General features: G+C 50.3%; 3 protein-coding genes across 11 annotated transcripts in view; 2 read left to right on the top strand and 1 right to left on the bottom strand.

The window, feature by feature from the left end:
* Positions 1-5,282, top strand: part of Pdzd4 (PDZ domain containing 4) — a 30,723-nt gene extending 25,441 nt beyond the window's left edge. For 3 of the 4 annotated variants that reach the window (XM_052741991.1, XM_052741982.1, XM_052742011.1), the window contains 5 exons: positions 295-393; positions 1,660-1,722; positions 2,091-2,192; positions 2,341-2,451; positions 2,623-5,282. In XM_052741991.1, coding sequence (XP_052597951.1) covers positions 295-393; positions 1,660-1,722; positions 2,091-2,192; positions 2,341-2,451; positions 2,623-4,161 — 1,914 coding nt within the window. In that variant the 3' untranslated portion in view covers positions 4,162-5,282. The remainder of the gene's footprint in view (positions 1-294; positions 394-1,659; positions 1,723-2,090; positions 2,193-2,340; positions 2,452-2,622) is intronic. The other variant, XM_052742000.1, reaches the window with a different exon arrangement.
* A 2,006-nt stretch (positions 5,283-7,288) lies between these two features.
* Positions 7,289-11,115, bottom strand: Ssr4 (signal sequence receptor subunit 4). Of its 5 annotated transcripts, none has more exons than XM_052742059.1 (6): positions 10,908-11,115; positions 9,097-9,215; positions 8,195-8,269; positions 7,950-8,039; positions 7,648-7,713; positions 7,289-7,448 (listed from the first exon to the last, which is right to left on the bottom strand). In XM_052742059.1, the coding sequence occupies exons 1-6, from the start codon at positions 10,972-10,974 to the stop codon at positions 7,344-7,346; spliced, it is 522 nt and encodes a 173-aa protein (XP_052598019.1). In that variant the 5' UTR covers positions 10,975-11,115; the 3' UTR covers positions 7,289-7,343. The 5 variants fall into 5 exon arrangements, with proteins under 5 accessions (XP_052598019.1, XP_052598035.1, XP_052597999.1 ...); XM_052742075.1 differs by having other exon boundaries at positions 7,648-7,727; positions 10,908-11,086; XM_052742039.1 differs by having other exon boundaries at positions 9,097-9,212; positions 10,908-11,083.
* Positions 11,116-11,253: 138 nt separating this feature from the next.
* Idh3g (isocitrate dehydrogenase (NAD(+)) 3 non-catalytic subunit gamma) lies at positions 11,254-20,313 on the top strand. 2 transcript variants are annotated; one of them, XM_052742025.1, is made up of 12 exons: positions 11,254-11,428; positions 14,972-15,013; positions 15,603-15,700; positions 16,115-16,227; positions 17,739-17,799; positions 17,921-18,053; positions 18,245-18,378; positions 18,681-18,783; positions 18,868-19,014; positions 19,604-19,698; positions 19,786-19,846; positions 20,106-20,313. In XM_052742025.1, the coding sequence occupies exons 1-12, from the start codon at positions 11,348-11,350 to the stop codon at positions 20,205-20,207; spliced, it is 1,170 nt and encodes a 389-aa protein (XP_052597985.1). In that variant the 5' UTR covers positions 11,254-11,347; the 3' UTR covers positions 20,208-20,313. The 2 variants fall into 2 exon arrangements, with proteins under 2 accessions (XP_052597985.1, XP_052597993.1); XM_052742033.1 differs by having other exon boundaries at positions 11,347-11,428; positions 14,972-15,375.
* Positions 20,314-20,317: the final 4 nt, after the last annotated feature.

Below are 20,317 nucleotides of genomic sequence, written 5' to 3'. Positions count from 1 at the left end.
GACTCTGTGTCCCACGCATGTCTGTGTCCTATGTATCCTGTACATCCTATGTCTTGGGCGATTCCTGGTAGGGAAACCACTGAACACTTGCGTCATTTAGGATGGTAAGAGAGGGTAGCCCTCAAAGTCAGGGGCTGCATATACTCAGTTTAGGTAATTGAAGCAAAAGACATAGAAGTGCTGGGGGTGCTAGGAACTAGGGTCTGGGCCAAGGCTGCAGCCAAGTCTGCAGGCATCCCTTCTCATACACTTCAGTTCTTTATAACTCTACTTCCTCCCCTACCCCTGTGGCAGGAGGTGGAGCTGTGTAAAAACAGCCACCAAGACAAGCTGGGCCTGATGGTGTGCTACCGCACAGATGATGAGGAGGACCTGGGCATCTACGTTGGAGAGGTATGGAGAGGTGCTGTGGCAGGCTGTGGCACACAGAGCCCCAGAGCTGTTCTAGCTGAGCTTTGTGGTCTCTCCACAAAGCCTGTCCAGACTTTAGAGCTGTCCAGAGGCCTAACAATAGGTTACAGTAGGTTGTGGGTGTTAAGGCCATGGTGAGCATGGTTTCAGTATATCTAGGGAGACAGTCCTGTCTGTGCCCAGACATCAAGGACTTAAACACCCCACCTCTTCTCTCCCCACTTTCTTCCCTTTGGCAGATGTCTATGTATCCAGCAGCAGCCCCTCCACTAGCACTATCCTACTAAAGCTACCCTTCCAAATGGAAAAAATCCCACTGCCCAGAACATCCCAGACTTGATGTATGAAGAAGTGTCCAGCCACATGCCAGTACCTAGCTCCTGGCCAAAAAAAAAAAAAAAAAAAAAAAAAACCTCTGAATTGGGTAGCTCATGCCTCTGTAATCCCTGCACTTGGGAGGGTCAGGAATTCAATGTCACCCTTGGCTACATTGTGAATTTGAGGTCAGCCTGAGTTGCATGAGACCCTATTTCAAAAACACAACAAGTTGGGTATGGGTAATTGTGTTTTTAAACCCATCACTAATGAGGCAAAGGCTAGATTTGTGAGCTTGAGGTTAGCTAGAGCTACATAATGAGACTGTTTTAAAAAGGGGTGTATGGGGCTGTATTCTGGAAGGATGGTTCTTACTCGTCTTTCAGAGGACCTGATTTCAATTCCCAGAACCCACATAGGATACCTTACAATCACCTCTAATTCCAGCTCCAGGGGATCCAACACCTTCTTCTGGACTCTACCAGTACCTATACTTACACATGCACATATACAAAAAAAAATTAAAATAAAATGAATCTTCAAAAAAGTTGGGGGTATAGTTCAGTGGTAAAGTGCTTCCCTAGTATACACAAGGCTCTAGGTTCCTTAGCACTGAAAAAGAGAAAGGCTTTGATGCAAGAGTATAGCAGTGCAAGGAATAGAGGCAAAATATAGAAGTGTTGGGTAGTGGCTGGGGAGCTGCTTCTGGTCATTCTGCTTCTCCCAAGCTGAGGGAGCAAACTGCCTGGGCCCACTGACCCGCCCCTGCTTCCTAGAGCTTGGAAGCTGCTACTTTGAGGTGAGGTGGGAAAGTGAGCAAGCCTGGGCATTTGCCTTGGGAGCACCCCAAGGTGAGGCTACCCCACACATACCCACTTGCACTGAAAAGGACACCATAGGTGCCCAAGTCCCCAAGATACATGTGTCCTGCAGGTAAATCCCAACAGCATTGCAGCCAAAGACGGCCGGATCCGTGAGGGAGACCGAATCATCCAGGTGAGCACTCAAGATCAGGTTGCCATGCCTGCCCTGTGGCAGCCCTGTCCTCTCTCCATGATCCATTCTTAGATCTTTTCTGCTGAAAATCTGGCCTTCTACCCTGGAACCTGGACCAAATCTTACCTCTGTTCTGCTTAACTGCCCTGAGTGGCTCACATGTATCCCTGCCAGCACCCCCTTGCCCTCTTTTCCCTGTATTTCTGCTCCCCCATTGTCTGAGCACACATGCTCTTACACAGGCCAGGCCATCCTTTCCCCTGATGCATTTTGCTTATTTATGCCTTCCCAGAGTTCAAGAGCCTATCCTTAGTACAGTTAGAATCCTCCATTAGCATTCTTATTGATTGTACCCTGGACCTCTGCAGATTAACGGAATGGATGTCCAGAACCGAGAGGAGGCAGTGGCTATCCTGAGCCAGGAGGAGAACACCAACATCTCCCTTCTGGTGGCCCGGCCTGAGAGCCAGGTGTGTGTACCTGATAGGGTGACAGGGCCTCTCACAGGCTGTCTTGAAAGCTGCTAGTCTGATTTCACTGGAGCATGGGCCTAGGGCAATGTGGAGGGGCATTGGGGAAGTCTTTAAAGTGTTGGCTAGCTCATGTCTGTCTCTGCAGCTAGCAAAGCGGTGGAAAGACAGTGACAGAGATGACTTCCTAGATGACTTTGGGTCTGAGAATGAAGGGGACCTTAGTTCCCAGAAGCTGAAGTCACCCCCTGCCCAGCAGGTGAGGAAGGACGAAGGCCTGCTAAGTGGGGAGGGCAAGAGAGGGAGGAAGGAGAAAGGGACTATAGGTGTACATTGTCTCCCAGTCTGGGTCATGAACTTCTTTCTAGTCCTCCTGCATCACACTTGTTTGTGAAAACCAAACTGACTATGTTTGTCATTTCTGTCCCAGACTGGAAATGATGAAAAAGGGGCTCCTGATGGGGGCCCAGGCTTGAGCAACAGCCAGGAGCTGGACAGCGGTGTTGGCCGGACTGATGAGAGTACCCGCAATGAAGAGAGCTCTGAACATGACCTGCTGGGTGATGAGCCCCCCAGCACCACCAACACCCCTGGAAGTCTGCGCAAGTTTGGCCTGCAAGGGGATGCCCTGCAGAGCAGGGATTTCCACTTCAGCATGGACTCTCTGCTGGCCGAGGGGGCAGGACTGGGAGGGGCTGACCTGCCTGGGCTCACTGATGAGGAGTATGAACGATACCGGGAACTGCTGGAGATCAAGTGCCACCTGGAGAATGGCAACCAGCTAGGCATCTTCTTCTCCCGGGCCTCCAGTGGCAATAGTGCCCTGGATGTCAACCGCAATGAAAGCCTAGGCCATGAGATGGCCATGCTGGAGGAGGAGCTTCGACACCTAGAGTTCAAGTGCCGCAACATTTTGCGGGCACAGAAGATGCAGCAGTTGCGGGAGCGCTGTATGAAGGCCTGGCTGCTGGAGGAGGAGAGCCTCTATGACCTAGCAGCCAGTGAGCCCAAAAAGCATGAACTGTCTGATATCTCTGAGCTGCCAGAGAAATCAGACAAGGATAGCACCAGTGCCTACAACACTGGGGAGAGCTGCCGTAGCACTCCATTGCTTGTGGAGCCTCTGCCTGAGATGCCTCTGAAGCGATCTGCTGCTGGCAATTCCAACTTGAACCGAACCCCTTCTGGCCCTCCTGTCACCACCCACCCCAAGGGGTCTCCTTCACCAGGAAGCCCTGCCAAGTTCCGATCACTCTCTCGGGATCCTGAGGTGGGCCGGAGACAGCACACAGAGGAGCGTGTCCGCCGCAACACCAAGACAGGTGTTCCTCTGGAGCGTGTTGGCCCCGAAGGCAGCCCTTATCTCTCCAGGCGTCATCGTGGCCAGGAGAGTGAGCACTACCACAGCTGTGTGCAGTTGGCCCCACCACGCACCCTGGAGGATCTGGGCCATGGCTCCTTGAGCTTGGCTAGTGGTCCTCGGGTGGGTGGGGTGGTGGCTGCAGCTGTTGAAGCACCCCGAATGGAGTGGAAAGTGAAGGTTCGAAGTGATGGAACCCGCTATGTGGCTAAGCGGCCTGTGCGAGATCGGCTGCTGAAGGCTAGGGCCCTGAAGATCCGGGAGGAGCGCAGCGGCATGACCACTGATGATGATGCAGTAAGTGAAATGAAGATGGGCCGTTACTGGAGCAAGGAAGAGAGGAAGCAGCACCTGATCCGAGCACGGGAGCAACGGAAGCGGCGTGAGTTCATGATGCAGAGCCGCCTGGAGTGTCTAAGGGAGCAACAGAATGGTGACAGCAAGCCTGAGCTCAACATCATCGCACTGAGCCACCGTAAGACCATGAAGAAGCGAAACAAGAAGATCCTGGACAACTGGATCACAATCCAAGAGATGCTGGCCCATGGTGCCCGCTCAGCCGATGGAAAAAGGATCTACAACCCTCTGCTCTCTGTTACCACTGTCTGAGCTGCCCCAGCAGAAGCCCAGCCCAGGTCTAGAAAGCCTAACCCTCACCCTCCCTTAGAATCTAGTATGTGTCTGTGTGTGCGCTTGTACGCTGTGCTCATGTACACTCCTGTATTTGTATATGTGCACAGACCTTTGGTAATAGAAAGCTCCTAGAAGGGACACTTCTCTCCCACCACCTATTTCCTTCTCCCCAAGAGGCTATGCCAACAGCCAGCATAGAGGGCATACCCATAAAGGGCAACTGTGTGTTTGTGCATGTTTGTGTACATACACAATGCTCTTAGTGTGTTCTTGGAGACAGGGAAGTCAGTGCAGTGAGAGGTGCGGTAGACTATCCTAAGCACAAGAGAATGTCCAGCTTCTTGCTGAGCACAGCCTCTCCCCACCCCTGGAAGCTGCAGTTATTTGTAGAAAAAGGCAACCCTAAATTTTGTGGTTTTTCTCCTTTTCTGTGCTTGCCAATAGTTGTTTTCTGTTTTGTGGACCTGCTCTAGGGGTTGGCAGATCCTTCAGGCAGCCTGACAAAGGTGGACCCCACCAAACGCTGGCTGGGAAGGAGGTTGGGGGGAGGAAAAGAGGGAGGGTTGGGTGGGAGGGAAAGAAAGGGGATGGGGAAGAATAGGAAGCAGCTGTCCTGGTGGTCTCTACTCTGAGGGGTGGCAGGGAGGATCTGAGTTGGCTTTTCAAAGTGCACCCATGAGGCCCACCTCCTTCCCCAGTGACTGAAAGAGAGTGAAATCACAGGGATTATGGGCACAGTATCCATCCAAAAAGAATTTGCTGACCCCTGGCCTATGCCACTTGGAGCAGAGCCACTCTTTTTGGTGGCCTGATCAAGGAGCTTAGATGTCCAGGGGTTTGAGAAGCCAAACCCAATGGGCAACAGGAAAGACCTCACCTAGCCTAGAGAAGATCTGGTGGGAGTTGGGAGGCCTGGACCCAGTAAAAGGAAGGTGGGCTGAGTGAGAGATGCCTAGAACCTCTTTCAGCGATGCAACTTTCAAATGTGCCATGTTTTATGCCTCTCTGGCTTGGTGAAGCTCATATTGGAAGCTACAGGAAACCCCTATTCTCTATCTACATCCCAAGAATAAAGCAAGCTGCCTTTTTACTCTGTTGATTGGGCTCCCTGTGTTCACTGTCATCATGCTGTTTGTGCTTGGAGTCAGTTCATTAGTTTCTAAATGCCCAGATTTCTACAGCAAATTGGTGGTAGGCAAGATGCCAAGATGGATGTGAGTGGGAAATCTGAGGACCCGTTCCCAGAAGCCGAGTCCTGTTGCTGGGAAGGCTGGGTAACAAGGACACAGTCTCATCCCCCTGCCACTCAACAGCTCTGGATGGGAATATACATTGCAACCATGCTGGTGAATAGGGAAGGGAAAGAGGCTTGTAGGGAGTGGTGGGAATGGGAGAGCAGAGGGCTAGATACTGGCTTCAGATGCTTTTAGGGGTGTCTCCAGCTCTCTACCACTTCCCAGTGAAGGAGACTACTGCGAGCTCTGGAGTCACCCTAGTCTCTGGTGGTGGGGTCTCAGGACCAGGATGTGGGCTGATACTGATGCTGCCTTGGCTAGCTCGGGGAAAGGTGGCATCAGGATGGCTGGCAGCACTAGGTTACTGATACCCTGGAACACCAACTTCACATTTAGCTATCATTGCCATCTGACCAGGTGGTGGAGACAGAACCAAAAAGAGCAACTGGTTGGCTGATAGCTGTTGCCACTCACTGACTGACTACAGGCTGATGTCAGAACATAAAAAAGTCACTTGTCATTTGAACCTCAGCAGCCAAGGGGAGAAGCTACTGCTTCCAGCTCTGGCCTTTCCTGAATCTGCTGTTCACCTACTGTTGTCAAGACTCCCAGCACTACTCCCTTAGTGCATCCCAGACACATCCCAAGAACTGAGAATGGCAGACCCCTTAGCTTGGATGAACCTGGTTCATAAACTGTGCTTATATGCTCTGACACCTTCTACACCCCCAGCCAACACCCAGCCCTTTCACTGTTTGCCACAGAGGTTAAGCAAGGAACCCTTACCACTTACCAGCTGTTCCAATGATCTATCATGGAGACTAGATAGCACTAGAGAAGTGGCTTTAGGCATGCAGCAGGATGGGTTTACTTGGGGCTTGGCATCCAGCCTCTTCCCAACTATCCTTCCATAGTACTAAGGAGCACTACTCAACTGGCTGGTGCCCAGCTTGTGTTAAAACCTGGGCAAAGAGATAACATGGAGTACAAGCAGGGCTTCCTGGCCTGTCTTACAGGCCCTACACGCTCATAGCAGAGGCCTCACTAGGGAAGGAACTCCTATAAGTATGGGAGGCTGCTCTTCAAAGATCCAGCACTAAATTGGATATTGTGAACAGCAGCAGGCCAGGAAGCAACATGGCATGGTTAGGGTGTGGAGTCCAGAAGGAATGTCCCCCTGTGCTTGGGGCAGCTGGTACATGTGACAACTACAAATGCATCAGCAAGACAGGGCCTCAGTGCTAAGCAAGCAAAGCACAAAAGCACTTGCATGTGCTTTTGACCACCCCCAACATAGGAGCCACTGTAAAGATGAGGCTGGTTGTAATGGTTCTGACTGCTGAATTTGGGGGAGACTAGGAGAGGCCCTTGCCTTCTCTGCATGGGAAGATGCCATTCCCAATCACAGGTGCAGTAAAGGCCCTCCAGCCCAAGGCAGTCCCAAAGAGTCACAGGGTCCTGCCTACCCTAGGCTGGCCATGGGAATGCTTTCTGATAAGAAGCCTGGTGGAGACCCAGTTCTGCTTTGGGGACTAGTAAGGACAAGAAAGATGGACTTTTCTTTTTTTCTTTGATTTTGACAGGGTTTCTCTGTAGCCCTGGCCATTCTGGAAGTTGCTCTGTAGACCAGGCTGGCCTCAAACTCAGATCCGCCTGCCTCTGCCTCCCAAGTGGTACAATTAAAGGTGTGTGCCACCACTGCCCGGCTGGAAAGATCTTTTCTAAAAAGGCTACATACTAGAAAAGAAAACAGAGGACACTGGGGAAAGTACAGATCCCCATTCAGTATCTCTGCTATTCAGGTAGATAAGGGCAGCTGGATATCTAGCTCTCCCAATGGACACAGGAATCCCGTGTCTTAAATGTACTCATGTCAAATAGCAACTGTTTATTCAAAGAAGCAATAGAAGGCGGATGCTGCCCTCAGGCCTGGATGTGGCTCTTTGCACTGAAGGCTAGGTAGTAGATCACTATGCCGATTACTGCAGCCAGCACTTCCGTAGAGACCCACGGCCCATTCCAGGTGCCCTACAAGAAAAAGACCAAAAGACAGCTCAGGGGAGTGACAGGAAAGTAGACCAGCCACTCTTAATCACTTGTCCTCAGGACACAGAGATTAGTGATAGCCCAAAAGCTGAGCTGCAGAGGATGAGAGCTTTCCCTTAGACTCAACCCAAAAAGATGAAGTGTGCCCTTTGTTCTCTGTTCCCAAGACAAGGCCACTTACCCGATGGTCCACACTGACTGTAAACAGAGGCGGGATGATGGAAACGTCCTCATTATTTCTCTGAGCCTATAAGGGAGATGATGGGGTCAAAAGGTGCTGGATGGGCTGCCCAGGTAAGGGAAAAATGAGCAAGAGACAAATGAGGAAGGAATCAGGGGCAGGAAGAAGGTACCCACTCCTGCTCCATGTAAACTAGAGGGCTGATGGTATAGAAGGGGACTAGAGTGATCAGGGTGAGAGGGCTACAGAAATGAGGCATGTCCTCCCTCCTTGGGGCCTCAGAGTTCCCAGATGATACTCACCTTCCTTAGGAGGCTGTAGGACTCTTCATCGAAGAATCTGACCTCATAGGTGCCCGCATGGGCGCTCTTATGCTCCAGGCTCCATGAAACCTGGTTAGGTGTTTGGCAAAGGGTAGGCATAGCAAATAAATGAAGGCTATTCTGCTACTGCTGGCACAGCACCACTATGAGCAATGCCTTAGTCTTTGGCCTATAACCCTGCTTTGAGCCATTTCCCCCACAACCCTGAATTCAGTATCCCTTACCTGATATCGGCCCACATCCTGGCCCCGGGTTACAGGAAATTGTTTTCCACTAACGTCGGCATAAAGAGCCATGTTCTGGATGGGGGAGGTGAGGACAATAGAACAAGAGTCATATTTTCCTCCCTTCTCTAGGCATACACAGAACCCCCATTGTGCTGCCCAAAGCAGTACCATGACTAGAAAAGTAGGCCAGTTGAGGGCTATATTGGTAGGGGTTGCCATAGAAGACCCAACGAAAGGGTCTGCCACAGCCCAGAGCCATGCTACGTCACAACCATGGATACTGTCACCATCTTCCTTCATGTTTTCCTAGAGGTGAATAGAGCTGGATCTCCCCTATGACCACCTTAACCTAACCCACAGTAAGTCTATTAGCTGTACACAGGGGTAGGATGACAAAAATGGCCTTGTGGTTTCTTGCACCTTGAGAGGTGCCAAATGAGGTGTTCAACCCTAAGACTATTGTCCCCCCAAAAGGTCCAATTTCTTTTAGATTTTTGGAAGAGCAGGTCAGGGGTTGAGGCTGGGGTTCTCAATTTTAAACTTACAGAACATCCATACAGACACACACTCAGGTAAACTGCAACCAGAAAGAAGATGGAGGGGCATGGGGCATGACCCTAGTTCTTTCTCCCGTTCCAGACATTCATCCAGGAAACAGTGGGGTGTCTACCCACATTACTGCATGGAGGCAAAGCATACCAAGCAGGTCAGGAAAATGCTCTTGAAGTACTTGCTAGGATCTGGCCTCGCTGTGCCCTCATCTCTCCTGCACCCTGTGAATTGGAATCCTTATTCTCCCTGTTGATAGGATCCTCAGGTCACTGTCAACTGCCAGTGAAGAGCACTGCCACCCTCATCTCTTCCCCTGCACCCTCTCTGCTGAGTCCCTGCTGTCTCACCTGCACCCTGTTCTTGCAAGTCAGTGAGATCTCCACGATGAATACGGTCTCTGTAGAAATGACGGCATCTGAGGTTGTATAGTAAGAAGGGGTGATCTGGGGCTCCAGGCAGGCCTCTGCTGTGGGAAGGAGGCAAAGCCAATTTGTGTGTTCCAGGCAAAAGGGCTTACCCTGGCTCTGCCTCTCAGACTTGGTGAGCTAAGGACACACAAATCCTTCTGTTCCTGACAGGAGGGGTCTGGAAGGTGGATCCTAGTACTCAGTCTGAAGTATAATGGAAGGGGCCAGTGAGAGATGTTGAGACAGGCTAGGGTGGGGTAGGGAAGGCTCTTCAGAGGTGAACCTTGAAGCAAAAACATGGAAGGAGCAGAAGTGTGTTTGAGGACAGCAGGGGAGCTGATTTATTGAATTAGTACATGAATCTAGGACCGGGAGGCCATGAAGCAGCTGAGCCTGGAGCACTCCAGAAGCCCAGTAGACCAAGATAGCCTCAATTCAGAGCCATGTACTGCCTCAATAGCTTACTACATTTTGCAGACACTAAGTGGGGTGCTGGCAACACACAGGACTTTCAAAATAAGGGTCTTGACAGGCAGTGGTGGTACATGCCTTTAATCCCAGCACTTGGGAGGCAGAGGCAGGCAGATCTTTTTAAGTTCAAGGCCAGCTTAGTCTACAAAGCAAGTTCCAGGACAGCTAGGACTGTTACACAGTGAATCCTTGTCTCCAAAAATTAAAAAAAAAAGGGGGGGGGCTCTACATCCAGCCAGCTGACAATGTCAAGAATGGTCCTAGTGTTTCCTGAGAGAAGTAAACTCTGGACCCAAACACCAACCTGTCCCTGTAAACTAAGCACCTCTGAGGAAACGTGGCCACAGGAAAAATAAGGGTATTATGTCACAGGGTATGAAGTAAACACTAAATGGGACAGTCCTCATCCAACTGTTCTCTAAATGTGATGTCTTGGAACCCTTCTGTGCCTTGCTAAGCTGGGCCTTTTTCCTGTGGACACCGTGGAGCCCCTAATAGGTTTTAGAGCCAGGTTTGTCTTTTTAAAACACTGCTAGCAACAGACCAGAGGAATCTCTGAGGTATGAGTAGGAAAGATGGAGGAAGGCTACCTGTGCTCAATCCAGGCTCTCAGGTCTGAGGTGCTCCTTTAACAACTTCCAAAAGACATGTCTAGATTCCAGGTTAAGCTCAACCCCACCACCAGGTGTTACAAATGGCTCAAAACTATCAATGGATCTGTGCACAGCTCAATTCTGCTATGAACCTTGGGATTGGATATACCAGGGCCTCATGGAATGTTCTGGGCACTAAAAGCTCCCTAACTTGCCTCGTGCACTTACTCTGCTCCTCTGCCTGGAGGGTCCTTGCTTCCTCTCTTAGATTTCTCTTGGGGAAGCCTGGCCTACACAGCATTGGTTCCTCTCTGCCGGCACTATTTCTCACACAGGGAATTGCCAGGTGCTGATAAGCACTGCTCTTGTGCGACTACCTTCTGACACAGGAACCAAGGACGTATCACCTTCCCGGCTGGAGCTGGTGGCCAGAGCATGGTGCGGCTTTGGGGCTCTCCCAAAAGCAGACAAGAAAGCATTTGACTGTTTCTTCCAGCAGCCTGGCTGCCGGGTAAACGGGTGTGTGCTGCTTCGGACGCCACGCCACAACACCCAGCAGGGGAAGATCCCAGTAGCGACGAGCCCCGGGAAGGGCCAGGCCCCTGCCTCGCGCGCACCCTTCCTCCCCCAGCACCACCTGCCATGGGACAGAGGCTCGCCCGAAACAAGCTCCGGCCAGGCCGCTACCTGAGCAGCAAGATAAGCCGGACAGCAGGAGTAGCGCCACGGCGCCGAAAGATGCCATCGCCGCCATCGCCTCTTCTCTGCCGAAGGGAAAAGAGAGCAAGCCGCCCTGAACATGCGGAGCAGACGAGGAAGCGCGACGCGTAAGCGGCCTCAGCACCCAATCGTGCGCCGGCGGGCTGGGCCGGGCCTGGTGACGTCGCTGGCGGCACTGACGTGTCCGCCTCCCTAGCCAGGGTCCCAACCGGTTCCATTTCCCTCCCCCCCCCCAAGATGGCGGCAACAGTGTTAGAGGCGCCGGAAGGGGGCGTAGGAACCGGTGAAACCGTGCGCGTGCGTAGTGCTAGCTTTTCGTACCCTGTATCCCCGACCTCTCGCAGGGCTGAATTCTCGCGAGAACAGTGTCTTAACGTTTTGACCTGTAGAGGTCCTCACTTCTCGTCATGGCGCTGAAGGTGGTGATAGCTGCTGGCGGTGCTGCAAAGGCAGTGTTCAAGCCAGCTCTCCTCTGCCGTCCTTGGGAGGTGAGTGGTGAATGGGCGGTGGGACAGCTGCAGCGCTCACTGGGGGACTTCACACCCCATTAAGACCAGGAGTCGGGTAACGGCCCTTTGAGCAACCTAGAGTTCAATTGGCTGTGTGGGCCTTATTAGGGGCGGGGAGAGGGCTGCACGCTGGAGTTCATTGGTCGCTTCTGCTGTCAGTGAGGAGGTTGGCCGAAGTTGTGGGGGCGGGGGGGGGGGGTCAGTGACTGGTGACAGGGGCTCCGGAAGAACTGGAAAGGTGGACCGCAGTGGCTGGGTGTCCCCTCCCTAGTGTCCTTGTGGAAGCCCTTTTGAAGAGGTCACGTGTCCTGGCCCTCCTTGCCCTTACCACCTAGGTTGGTGTCTGGTCCGCAGACTCAGTTCCTCCTTGGGTTTCCCTCTCTTGGACTGCTTTGTCACCTGTCCTAGTGGAGGTGGAGAATCAGCCTTTTCCAATGACTCTTGATTCCTCATACATTCTTATAGCTCCAGATCCGCTGCCTCCCAAGTGGCTTGACACTTGATTCTAGTCAAAAGGCCAACAAGCAAGCCCAAACCCCTGTAATGAGACTGAACCAGGATTCTGAGGCTGGAAGCCCCTGGGGCTTTGCTTCCTTGGATTTCTCTTTGGGGTCTTGGTTAGCCGGTTTAGCTCCTGGTTAGCACGACTTAGCGCCAGCAAGCCAACAACTAGCTCTGGGGAATAAGAGCTATGACCTCCAGGCCTTGCTCTCCCGCTGACCCAGAACATGGCGTTAGGCCAATTCTCTTCTCTCTCTGGGTTCCAGTTTCCCCTCTGTCCAGTGAGCAGAGAGGACTTCATGTTCTCAAAGCATTTGCTGACTCTGACCTTCCAGAACTCCATGTTGCCTGCAGCCCCTTCTACTTACTAGTTTCTCCCCTCTGTTCTCTGGGGGAGGAAGCTTCATATGCTTTATGAAATTCCATTTAAAATATGGACTTCAGCCGGGCGGTGGTGGCGCACACCTTTAATCCCAGCACTTGGGAGGCAGAGGCAGGCGGATCTCTGTGAGTTCGAGGCCAGCCTGGTCTCCAAAGCGAGTTCCAGGAAAGGCGCAAAGCTACACAGAGAAACACTGTCTTGAAAAAACAAAAAACAAAAAAATATGGACTTCAACTCCTCAACCTGCCTCATACTGGGCTTCTTTAATTGGACAACCTGGGTTCATGAGTGAGAACTTTGTAATCCCCTAAAAGAAACTATCCACATCTATATAGAGCAAGATCAGGGGTCTGTGTTTGGGGAGTTTTCTGGGACTGGGACAAAGCCCATTGTAACATCTGGCACAGGAGGCAGCTGTGGGACAGGTTCAGCCCTGACAGTGATATTGCCTTCCATGAGCAGGGCTTCATAGATTGTGAGCCACACCTGGTGCAGGCCCTTAGAAGGCTGGCTCACTGACACAGCTGAAGTCCAGGAGGAATTAAGTGCTGGGAGTACAAGGGTCAGCCTTGCATCTCCAAGTACACTAGCTTTGAACTAACTCTCTGACTGAGAAGCTGGTAGAGTGAGGGGTGGTGTACTTTAGCTTAGCTCCATCCTTGTGCTTGTGAACAACTTTGCGTACCTCCTCTTTGTTAAGCTTTCTAGCAGTTAAATAAAGTTGGTACCTCCATTCCATGGATTGACTGTTCCCTTTTATTTTTTTAAGCAGAGTTTCATGTAGCCCAGACTAGCCTTAAAATTGCTGTGTATATGAGGATAATCTTAAATTTCTGATCCTCCTGCCTCTCTTCCTAAGTGCTAGGACTACTGGTATATGCCACCATGCCTGGCTTCTATTCCATGGATTTTGATGTAGACACAAAGCCATTTTAAGAGTAGCAGATGGTGGATTTGGACTCAGATATCCATGGTCTCCATCTGTTTCTTTGTTTTCTGATGTACTTATTCACTAAGGAAATGTTCCTTGTGGTCCCAGCACTGGGCCAGGCACTGTGCTTGGTCTTGGAGTGACAGTGGAGGGTGAGACAAATGTGCTCTGTTCTCAGAGGCTAGGAAGAGAGCAGGGAGGTGATAATCAGGTAGAGTTATGTCTCTTAGATGAGTAGGGATAAGGTATAAGTAGAACTTAACAGCCCAGGGAAGGCTCCCAGGAGAAAGGGCTATCTATGCTACCTTCTGATAGAAGGCATGGAGACCCTGCAGACAAGATGAATCTGATATTGACAAGTACTAGAAAGAAAGCAAAGAAGTTCCAAGTATGCTGGTGGCTGCATATGTAGTGAGGGACCCTTGGGACTCTGGTCCTAGTAGTCAGCCTTCCTAGTTCTTGGCTTGGGCCACTGAGTGGCATTCCTGCATTGCTAGTGCCAGGGTTACTGGGCCTCTTGTAACTGGGACTAGGGTAACCCAGAGGGGAATGGTTAGACTCTGTCTGAGCCTTCTGGTCTTCTGGGAAGAAGGCAGGGCTCTTTAGAAAATGGTTATTGTGTCTCTGCTATTGGTTAGAATACTCTGCTACTGTCTGGTGGTTGAGTGGCAGAGAATCCTAAAGTTACAAGGAACAACTTAGCTGTACCATGCCAGTGCCTCCTCAGGTATTCCTAAGTGAGTGGGGCACAGTAGGAAGAGGAGGAAAGCTTTCCTGTGGAGCTGAGGATGTGGCCTCTCCCTTAAGAACAGTGGATGACTTCTTAGCACCTAGCTCATTTGGCCCAAACAGCTTTTTCTCTAAAGCTATTAGAGTATCACATGGCCAAACATGGCTGCTTCCCAGTCGTGAGATTGGGGACATTCGTCATCCATCCAGGATACACCACAAAAGCAGCTTGCAGTCCCTTGTGAGGGCCATCCTAGAGATTGGTATATGTTATTAGTCTTCCAGAAATGGCTGTGTTTTTCTAGGCATTTTTTATTTCTGTTCTGAAGGACCATTCCCTAGGGGTGACAGTGCTTATCCAGGGCAGTGGGGTACTATATCCTCTTTACCTCCCTATTTGCATTTATTATAGTGACTATGCACTGGCTTTGTAATAAGGAAAGACATAATAAAATTATTGCTCAGAGTTGGTGGCTTATTGAGAGTATCCTTTTGCAACATTTCAAATTTACCAGTCTTTTTTCTTGCACGTGTAGCAATAATTGGCCAACAGAGAATCAAAAGCCAATGCACAAATGGGATGGGGACATACAGTTCTATTTTTGTTTGGCTTTAGAGACAAGACCTCGCTCTGTCACCCTTGCTGGCCTGGAACTTACTATGTAGACCAAGCTGGCCTTGAACTCACAGAGATCTACTTGCCTCTGCCTTCTGGAGGCTGGGATTAAAACTACAATGCCGGGCCGGGGCATGTAGTTTTTATTATGCTGATCCACAGGAGAGTTAAGTATTGGGCCAACTTTGTCTGGTGCTCCTATGGAACAGTTGTTGGGAATGGAAGCTTTGGAATGTCCTATATACATGATGAACTGTTGTTTACTGATAATCATTTCCTCTCTGCCAAGAGCTAGGCTAGCTCTTTTGAACTTGACTTTTGGGATTGAACTGCTAACATTGGCATCTGGGTTCTCTTTGACAGGTTCTGGGTGCTAATGAGGCCCCCCGGAGGAGCATTTCCTCAGTAAGTACCTGCCTTGGATGTGTGTTTGCACAGGCACGTACATATACATGTGAGGGAGAGAGCTGTGCTCATGTATTTTGTGTGTGTATGTGTATGCATGAGTGCGCACACACATAATGTATATGAGACTGTGTGCACTATGTATATGTGCCCGTGCACACATGACTGTATGTTGCTCCCTGGCCCTCCTGTTCTTCCCTCTGAGGCACAGTCTCCAGAGGTCACTCACACCTCCCCTCTGAGTTATGCTAAACAGAGTCCCCAGGGAAAAGAACCCAGTTCCCTGGTCACAGCCTTGTTCTTCCAACCTTGGCTGATCCATGTCTTCTTCCTTTCTGTCTTCCCTCTAGCAACAAACAATTGTGAGTATTCTCTGAATTAGATTTGAGGGGCTCTTAGTTGCTTTGGGGTTAACCCAAGTCCAGGTGGGCTTGGGGTGGTGGTGGCTGCTGATCAGGAGCCCCAGAACAGCAATCTTGCCTTGGCTAGCCTGTGGGATTGGTACTGGAGGGAAGAAGGTAACTGGCTCAAGTCAGGATGCACATTGGTTGTACCCAAGGGCTCACTTTGACCCTCTCCCTTCTTCCAGCCTCCATCTGCTAAATATGGTGGGCGGCATACAGTGACTATGATCCCAGGGGATGGCATCGGCCCGGAGCTCATGTTGCATGTTAAATCAGTATTCAGGTATGGAGGGTCTGGATCTTCCTCCCTTAACTTCTCTCCCAGGGAGGGATGTTCCCCAAGCCAAGCTGGAAGCCCCCAAGAACTTCGTGCCAAGAAGCACAGGGAACCCAGAAGCCCACCAGCTGGTACTCTGCCCAGGTACCCAGTAGGGTGGTAGCAGGAAAGCCTGACTGTAAACCCAGGCCTTGCATCCCAATGTTTCTCATCCTGCTAGGCTGACCTGGGCACAAAGAAAGTGGTACCAGTCCTGTGAAGGTCGAGTATGACCCTCATGTTTGGCATGGGTGGGTCCAGTTCCCTCTTAGCTGGAGCCAGGTCAAGGTGGGAAGCAGCAGGGGAAAGATTGGTTGATATAGTCTTCAGGAGGGGTGTGGAAGGCCTTAGGCCAGCTTCTTTAGCCAGGCTTTACTGCAGGCATGCATGTGTGCCAGTGGACTTTGAAGAGGTACATGTGAGCTCCAATGCTGATGAGGAGGATATCCGAAATGCCATCATGGCCATCCGCCGGAACCGTGTGGCCCTGAAGGGTGAGCCCAGGGGCCAGGTTGGGGTGCTATATGTGATTCCTTTTGCCTATATACTGACTTTTGTGGATTCCCGTGGTTCCAATTTCAGGGATTTTTCTGGTTATTGATGACTCTTGTTCTTGGCATCTGGGTAGAGGCTTCTGTGGGCCTGTTGATAGCATGGTTCTGTTATTTCAATGGCCTGTGTGAGCTTGCTCAGTGGCTTCCTCCCACCTCTTCCTTCACTGAGGCATGCCTCTGCTGGGATCTGCTTTGACCCACAGCTTTTCTTCACAAACTAAAGATCAGAGATGTAGTTTGCTACATCTGCAAGATCTGCTTGCTGCCCTGGCTGCAAGTGGCATAGTCATGGACATTATACATAAGGACTCTAACAATATTTCCTGGGGTTTGCCTTGGTTGGGTGCACAACCTTAAACTAATCAATCACTCTATGAAGTTTAACCCATCCACCGCTCTGTGGAGGAATATGTTGGCATTGAATGGGTCTTACATGAACCACAGGGTGCCATAAACACTCTGGGTGAAGTCAGTCTGGGCAGGGAACAACTTGGAAGTAGGGGACAGGTGGTCCTGATGGGCTGTCAAAAAAGGCTTTTCTTTTTTTTTTTTTTTTTAATTTTAAATTTTAAATTTTTTTTTTATACTTTTAAAACTAAAAAAGGCTTTTCTATTTGGTGTGGTCTAATCACCTTCTATCAGATACTATCTCACTGGCCTCACTGGGCCTCTTTTTTCCTTCCTCTAGATATCTGGGCCATTCTGGCCAAGACATGCTATGGCCTAGTTGGGGCCTTTTTCAGGCAGCCTCCACCTGCCCCTGAGCTGGGCATGGATAGCACCTCACTTTGGGGCCTGGCAGTAACTTTGACCAAGGTCATCTTGTTGGTCCCAGTGTGGCTAGCCAATTTATTCATAAACAAAAATGGTCACTCTGTGGAGATAGCCTGGGTAGTAAGTGGCAGGATGTCCTGGCTAGCTGTCAAGCTTATTTATTAATTTATTTAGTAAATATTTATTGAGTGCCTACTATGTGCCAGGTGCTTGTCAAAGTTGTTGAAACTCATCATGAAACTCATCTCTCTCTCTCTCTCTCTCTCTCTCTCTCTCTCTCACACACACACACACACACACACACACACACACACACGTGCACGCACAGGTACTTGTCAAAGTTCTTGAAACTCATCATGGGTCTCTGTCTCTCTCTCTCTCTCTCTCTCTCTCTCTCTCTCTCTCTCTCTCTCTCTCTCTCACACACACACACACACACACACACACACACAGGCACGCACACAGGCACGCACATATGCAGGCATGCACATACACCCCTTCGAACCTCATGGAGCTCACAATGGCAGTTACAACCTAGAGTTCAAGGAAGTATTTCTTCTCCAGTTCGATCAACCTTTGGTGAACATTCCCTAGGCCAGGTGGGGGGATATGGCAATGCAGTTGAGCCCAGAGGATCCCTCTCTAACTTGCCTATCTTGTTTGTTTTTGTCCTGTAGGCAACATTGAAACAAATCATAACCTGCCACCATCCCACAAATCCCGAAACAACATCCTTCGGTGAGAGCCTTGTACATAGAGTGGTGGTTCAGTGAAGACCAGGGTGGGCTGTGCTGGCTTTCATGAACCTGGCTAGTTGCTAGTTGGGTCTGGTTTGATTTTCTCCCTGTTACGCTCTCAGCACCAGCCTAGACCTCTATGCCAACGTCATCCACTGTAAGAGCCTGCCAGGAGTGGTGACCCGGCACAAGGACATAGACATCCTCATTGTGCGGGAAAACACAGAGGGAGAGTACAGCAGTCTAGAGCATGAGGTAGGCAAAACTACTTGATCCTCTATGAGTAGGTGGTGATGATTATAGCCAAGGTCAGAGTTGAGAGCTTCAGAAACAAGGAAAAGGTGTCCCCCACTTAAGGGGTTGGAAAAGCCAGATATACTCAGTGATAAGGCTGCATCATGTGGTACTCCCATTAAGCCCTTTGTTGTCCCCTGGCCTCTTCTCAGAGCGTAGCAGGAGTGGTGGAGAGCTTGAAGATTATCACCAAGGCCAAGTCCCTTCGAATTGCTGAATATGCTTTCAAGCTGGCCCAGGAGAGTGGGCGTAAGAAAGTGACAGCTGTGCACAAGGCCAACATCATGTATGTTTACTCTATACCTTTCTACCTACTTTGAACAGCTACAAAGTAGCTGGAAGGGCCTGCTCAGGTCCACCTTCAGGGTCTAGGGTATCAGGGGCCACACTCAGGACTGTATTCTGTTGTCCCTGAGGCTCTGTATCCTCTAGTGAATTCCTAGAAAAGGTGAGATAGATGGGATTATGTTTGTTTTTCCATATGGAAGACAGGTTACAAGTTAGTCCACAGGGTTCCATGGTTCTTTGTACTCTCCAGCTGACTATAGTGAGAGGCCAAGCTGGTGTCTTGTATCCCCCGTTATCTAGGAAACTGGGTGATGGGCTCTTCCTCCAGTGCTGCAGGGAGGTGGCAGCCCGCTACCCGCAGATCATCTTTGACAGCATGATTGTGGATAACACAACAATGCAGGTAATCAGCCCATCTGGCTCCATAGCCTTCCGCCCACCCTTGGTCTCATGGCTTATACAACTCAGCTCACTTCTTTTCCCACAGCTGGTATCCAGGCCTCAGCAGTTTGATGTCATGGTGATGCCTAATCTCTATGGTAACATCGTCAACAACGTCTGTGCAGGGCTAGTTGGAGGCCCGGGCCTTGTGGCTGGGGCTAACTACGGCCACGTGTATGCAGTATTTGAGACAGTGAGTATCCAGGCACAACTCTGCCATCTTTTTCTTTCTCTTATAGTAGCCTTGTGTCATAGTTATTATCCCATGGTGGCGTTTACCCATTGGTACTGCTTAAGACTAAAAGTTTCTAAAGGAAACACAGACCCATGACTGTTATGAATTATTATTATTATGTGGGGGAACCCTAAGGGTATCCCGTGCGTGCAGGGAAACGGTGGCCAGTGATACACGATGCATCCACATGGAGAGTTTATTATAATAGAGGGATAAAGAGGCAGAGAGACAGGAAGAGGGAGACAGAGGGGGTGAGGGAGAGGGGGTTTGAGGGGTATACACCTTGTGAGAGTGAAGCGGAAGAGGAGAGAGAGAAGAAATGGGTGGAGTTTTTCCTTAAAAAGAGACTTTTACGTTAGGACACAGGATGGCGCCAAGGGATGGGATCAGAATATTAACAATGAGCATCCCCATTTCCTCTCCAAAGCCCTGATATGCCTTCATTTGCTGTGTCTGGGATATGCCTCTACTGGGTATGGCATACAAGTAGAATCATCTGCCGTGCATTCTTACATTTTCCCACCTACCTACTTCTTCCCTTTTCCAGGCTACAAGGAACACAGGCAAAAGTATTGCCAATAAGAACATTGCTAACCCCACTGCCACACTGCTAGCAAGTTGCATGATGCTAGACCACCTCAAGTAAGTGGCTTCTTAATGCCTGGTCATCAGTCCTCTCGCCAGCCTCTAGGTCCTGAGAACCAAAAGCTTGTTCTCTTCATCCTCTAGGCTCCACTCCTATGCCACCTCCATCCGCAAAGCTGTCTTAGCATCTATGGACAATGAAAATGTAAGGCTCCTCTTGTCTCCTCTTTGTCCCACTTCTAGTTTCCTCTCCTCTAGTCCATGTTATACTGGTCTGACCAGTCCTATATGCTTCAGGCAGTGACCAGCACTGGCTGTGGCCTGTAAGGGAAGGGTGGTACTGGCTTCCTGGTGCCAGTTCCTTGCCCTTTCCAACTATAGGAAACAGTAGGTAGCCCTGGACCACCATGGGGTTGTGTGGCAGACTTTGGCCTGATATGTTCAAGCTTCCTGTTTTCCTCCAGATGCATACTCCAGACATTGGAGGCCAAGGTACTACATCCCAAGCCATCCAGGACATCATTCGTCACATCCGCATCATTAACGGCCGGGCTGTGGAAGCTTAACTATCCTTGCAGTTATCTCAGCCTATCCATAGGACCCTCTTCTCACTCTAGCACTCCAGCTAGCATGGTGAACAGGCTCCAGAATAAAGCTACTTCTGCCCCAGAACTTG

Source organism: Peromyscus californicus, unplaced genomic scaffold (assembly GCF_007827085.1).
Source record: "Peromyscus californicus insignis strain IS unplaced genomic scaffold, ASM782708v3 Scaffold_10__1_contigs__length_136768540, whole genome shotgun sequence".
Classification (NCBI taxonomy): domain Eukaryota; kingdom Metazoa; phylum Chordata; class Mammalia; order Rodentia; family Cricetidae; genus Peromyscus; species Peromyscus californicus.
This window is presented reverse-complemented; position numbering and strand designations above follow the sequence as displayed.

Bases quoted from the DNA above. Each gene is read 5' to 3' on its own strand.
- Idh3g (XM_052742025.1), top strand. From the start codon at position 11,348: ATGGCGCTGAAGGTGGTGATAGCTGCTGGCGGTGCTGCAAAGGCAGTG. The intron at 18,379-18,680 runs GTATGTTTACTC...CCCGTTATCTAG, and splicing joins GTGCACAAGGCCAACATCAT to GAAACTGGGTGATGGGCTCT. The intron at 19,699-19,785 runs GTAAGTGGCTTC...TTCATCCTCTAG, and splicing joins ATGATGCTAGACCACCTCAA to GCTCCACTCCTATGCCACCT.
- Ssr4 (XM_052742059.1), bottom strand. From the start codon at position 10,974: ATGGCGGCGATGGCATCTTTCGGCGCCGTGGCGCTACTCCTGCTGTCC. The intron at 8,040-8,194 runs GTAAGGGATACT...ACACCTAACCAG, and splicing joins AGGATGTGGGCCGATATCAG to GTTTCATGGAGCCTGGAGCA. The intron at 7,714-7,949 runs GTGAGTATCATC...TCTCCCTTATAG, and splicing joins CCTACAGCCTCCTAAGGAAG to GCTCAGAGAAATAATGAGGA.